The 3,495-nt window shown below is 42.9% G+C and overlaps 1 protein-coding gene across 1 annotated transcript; it reads right to left on the reverse strand.

The window, feature by feature from the left end:
- Positions 1-1,530: 1,530 nt before the first annotated feature.
- Positions 1,531-2,832, reverse strand: LOC135157371 (putative nuclease HARBI1). The gene has a single exon (XM_064112624.1). The coding sequence runs from the start codon at positions 2,830-2,832 to the stop codon at positions 1,531-1,533; it is 1,302 nt and encodes a 433-aa protein (XP_063968694.1).
- Between the last annotated feature and the right edge of the window lie 663 nt (positions 2,833-3,495).

Raw genomic sequence — 3,495 nt, forward strand, 5'->3', positions numbered from 1 at the left:
TGCAGCCACGCTCCGCCAGCGCCCCTTCTCTCTCAGCAGGCAGAAGTTCTAGGGAGTCAAGTGACTTTAGTATGACAAGCTTCTTGGCAAGCCTGAATGATTCATCTCAGACGCCCCAGCAGCAGCAGACCCAGCAATGTTCACAGGAAGATTAGGGTCACCAAATGCAGAGCAAGGATGGCAAAAAAATGAAAAGAATAAAAGCAATTGTGTTTTTGTTTTCCGGCTTTGGACTTTTTTGTTTATCAGACTTGTCATTAATGAGGAATGAGCCAGGAAGACGATGTAGATTTTTTTTTGGATTAAACATGAGAACAATACAGGGGAGGCAGTGTAGCTCAGTCGGTTAGAGCGCCTGTTCCGGAAAAGATCGTAGATCTCAACGTGCGTGGGTTCGAGTCCCGCAGCATGCCGGAAGACTTCTAACAAAAAAACTGATGCTAGCGTTGTGTGTTAACGTGCCTCACCGCTGTGTTCAGTGCGGGTGTGAATGCAGTTGGAAAACACTCCGTCCATCGGAAAGGACGCAAATGTTGGTCCCGTGTATAGGAGAGTCACAACCTATGCACGTTAAAACCAATACACTATTCGTCAAAGAGTAGGGTGTTCACCCGGTGTATTGCACCTGCCGGTCCCCGGTACTACAATACTGCAAGAATCTTCAGGATTGAAGGAGGCAGTGTAGCTTGAAGAAGAAGAATACTGAGAAGGAAACGAACATAAATCGGTCTTTGTTTTCATTGATTTAGTTTTTAGGAGTTAGACCCTTTATCATTTATAAGTTTTTTATCATTGACTTGTGTTTTGCTATGTTTGTAAAGATTGTTTTTGTTGAATAAAGTACGCACAGGTTGCATATTAATGTTTAGAATTATCTTGCGTATGATTTGTCATTCTTGAGTGAAACAAATCATTATTTCCCATCAATCTCTCTCTCTCTCTCTCTTAATGCTTTGGTTAAGAAATGAATACTTGTATTCGACTCCATTAATAAATTCAAATTTGAAGATTTGGAACGTAGAATGAATCAAGAAATAACAATTCAGAAAATTTACATTGTTCACTTTATTGAACACTATGCAACTCCCTTTTAAGATACATTGCCTTGGCTACAAGCTTCTTTGGCAATTCAAAAACACATCATATCCAAGTACAATAACTGATAATAATACTTGATGCAACTCTAATGTAGTACAAAATATTTTGGCAACTCAGTTACTCAGAAACACATCACTTTCATTAACTGATGTTTTTTTTTTTTTTATTGATTGATTTTTAAAAATCAATAAGGTTTTTTGTAAATGCAACCTCACGGCATTTTGATTGAATTTTTTTTTACACACAAACATATTAGTCGCCGTTCAGACGACAAATCATGAACATTGCTTAATAATTATGACAATTAGTAATTTCAAGGCTCAACATCCATTGCAGTATTCTAACAAATGCTGGCAACAAAATAGTTAATCATAGTAATTGTCATCTTTATCTATGTCCACTTCAGGTAACAAAAGTTTATACTCCGTTATCTCAAATCATCCTCTCCTGCCAAGGAACTGCTCCTCCAAGAGGATTGTTGAAGTACAGTCTTAGGGTTTCACGCTGTGCTTTGGCCTCTGCTGTGTCGCGGAAGGGTCCTCTTGGAGTTGGTACTTCATGCATGGGAGCCATGTTCCTCCATTCTCCTGGTATGATGTTATGGTCGGTATCCTCTGTATCCAGCTGACCATGGTGCATGGCTGGGTGCCGTATTCCAATCAGGTTGTGGAGACAGACACATGTTTCTATGATGTTACGCACAACATCAGGTTGTTGCTGTAGTGTTCCTAGAAGACACTGGAATCTGGCTGCTAGTATTCCGAAGGCATTTTCCACGACTCTTCGGGCTCTACTTATGCGATAGTTGTATATCCGCTCTGTACGATTCAGGTTCTTTCTCGAGTAGGGCTTCATCATGTGGGTTCGCAAAGCAAAGGCGTCATCCCCGATCATGAAATATGGCATGTTCTGGTTGTCATTGGTCATTGGCTCAGGTGGGGGGAATCCTATTTGACCACTCTCCACTGTCTCTTTGAGCTCAGATGCATTGTATATATGCGCGTCAGACATGTGTCCTTGAGCACCGGTGTCTATCCACAAGAACCGGTAGTTAGCATCAACAAGTGCCATGAGGACTACTGAGAAGAAATGTTTATAATTATGGTAGAGACTGCCGGTGTTCTCTGGTTTCCTGAGTGCCACGTGCTTGCCATCAAGTGCCCCCATTACATGTGGAACGTTCCAATGCCTCTCGTATTCTTCAGCAATTGCACGCCATTCTTGTTCAGTGGTGGGACACTGGATCACTTCATTAGCATACTCATCCACTATGGCTTGACAGACTTCGGGGATAAACTTGCAAATGGTTTCTCGAGCAACCCTGAAACTGTATGACAGTGACGGATACCGATCGCCAGCTGCAAGGTGCCTTATGGTACAGGCTAACTTGAGACCAGGTTCAAGGGCTCTCCTGGCATTGGTATCGTCCTTCGTGAGCCTTGGTGCGAGTCTCTGGAGTAGTTCATCAAAAAATTCTGACGTAACTCTCAAGAAATTGAAAAATGCCGTTGTATCCTCCATTCTTAGTTCATTCAAGAGTCTGGTGTAGTGCCCATATAACAGCCTTCTCTCAGCTTGCAGCCATGGTCGAACCCAATAACGACGTGGTCTTCTTCGCCTTTTTCTCAGCCTCTTTCTCAGGACCTGAAGGGCTATTGCGTCTTGTTGCATAGTTTGTTGCTGGAGCATAAAAACACAGCCCAGGGCTGCAGCGTTGCGAAGAAGTTGATCCATGTCTAGTATTGTCAGGAGGTGCAGCCTGCTTTTATACTCGACTGCCGATTTTGGCGAAAATCCGACCAGTATTGGGTCAGTGTCCGATTACCCTCCGAACAGCAACCGATTTGTCGGGTTGATGTCGGGAGAGTGTTGGAAGTGTCAGATTAGTGTCAGGCCACCCTCGAATTACAATCCGACCACATTCGAATCAATCGGACGCTGCCGATGAAAATGGCGGACAGACATCGGGCCGCTACCAGTCCTTCATCCGATTACCCCGATCAATGTTGGATCTTTATAGGATTTTACGGAAAACAGGGACCAAAAAGAGTGGATGTCGGGTGAATTTTCATCGGAACTCATCAGAGCGCTGACATTTTTGCAAAATTGGGATCAGATTGGCGTCAGATCAGGTTCCGATGGTCAGTGGAATGGGGGTATAAACCAGCTATTAAACATTTCGGTCACAAAAAAATTTAAGTATCCCATGAAAATATAGGTAAATGTCTATTAGTATACAGAAATTGGGGTCACACCTGGATGGGACAAGGGGTGATTTGTGACCTTGAACTTGGCAACTTTTAGAAAAAATCCAACTTTGAGGGCACCTTACAAGAAATTGACGAGCATGGTAGGGCCACTTTTTTGTAGGTCTGTTCACTCTGTTGAGCAAGTCTT

Source organism: Lytechinus pictus, chromosome 17 (assembly GCF_037042905.1).
Source record: "Lytechinus pictus isolate F3 Inbred chromosome 17, Lp3.0, whole genome shotgun sequence".
Taxonomy (NCBI): domain Eukaryota; kingdom Metazoa; phylum Echinodermata; class Echinoidea; order Temnopleuroida; family Toxopneustidae; genus Lytechinus; species Lytechinus pictus.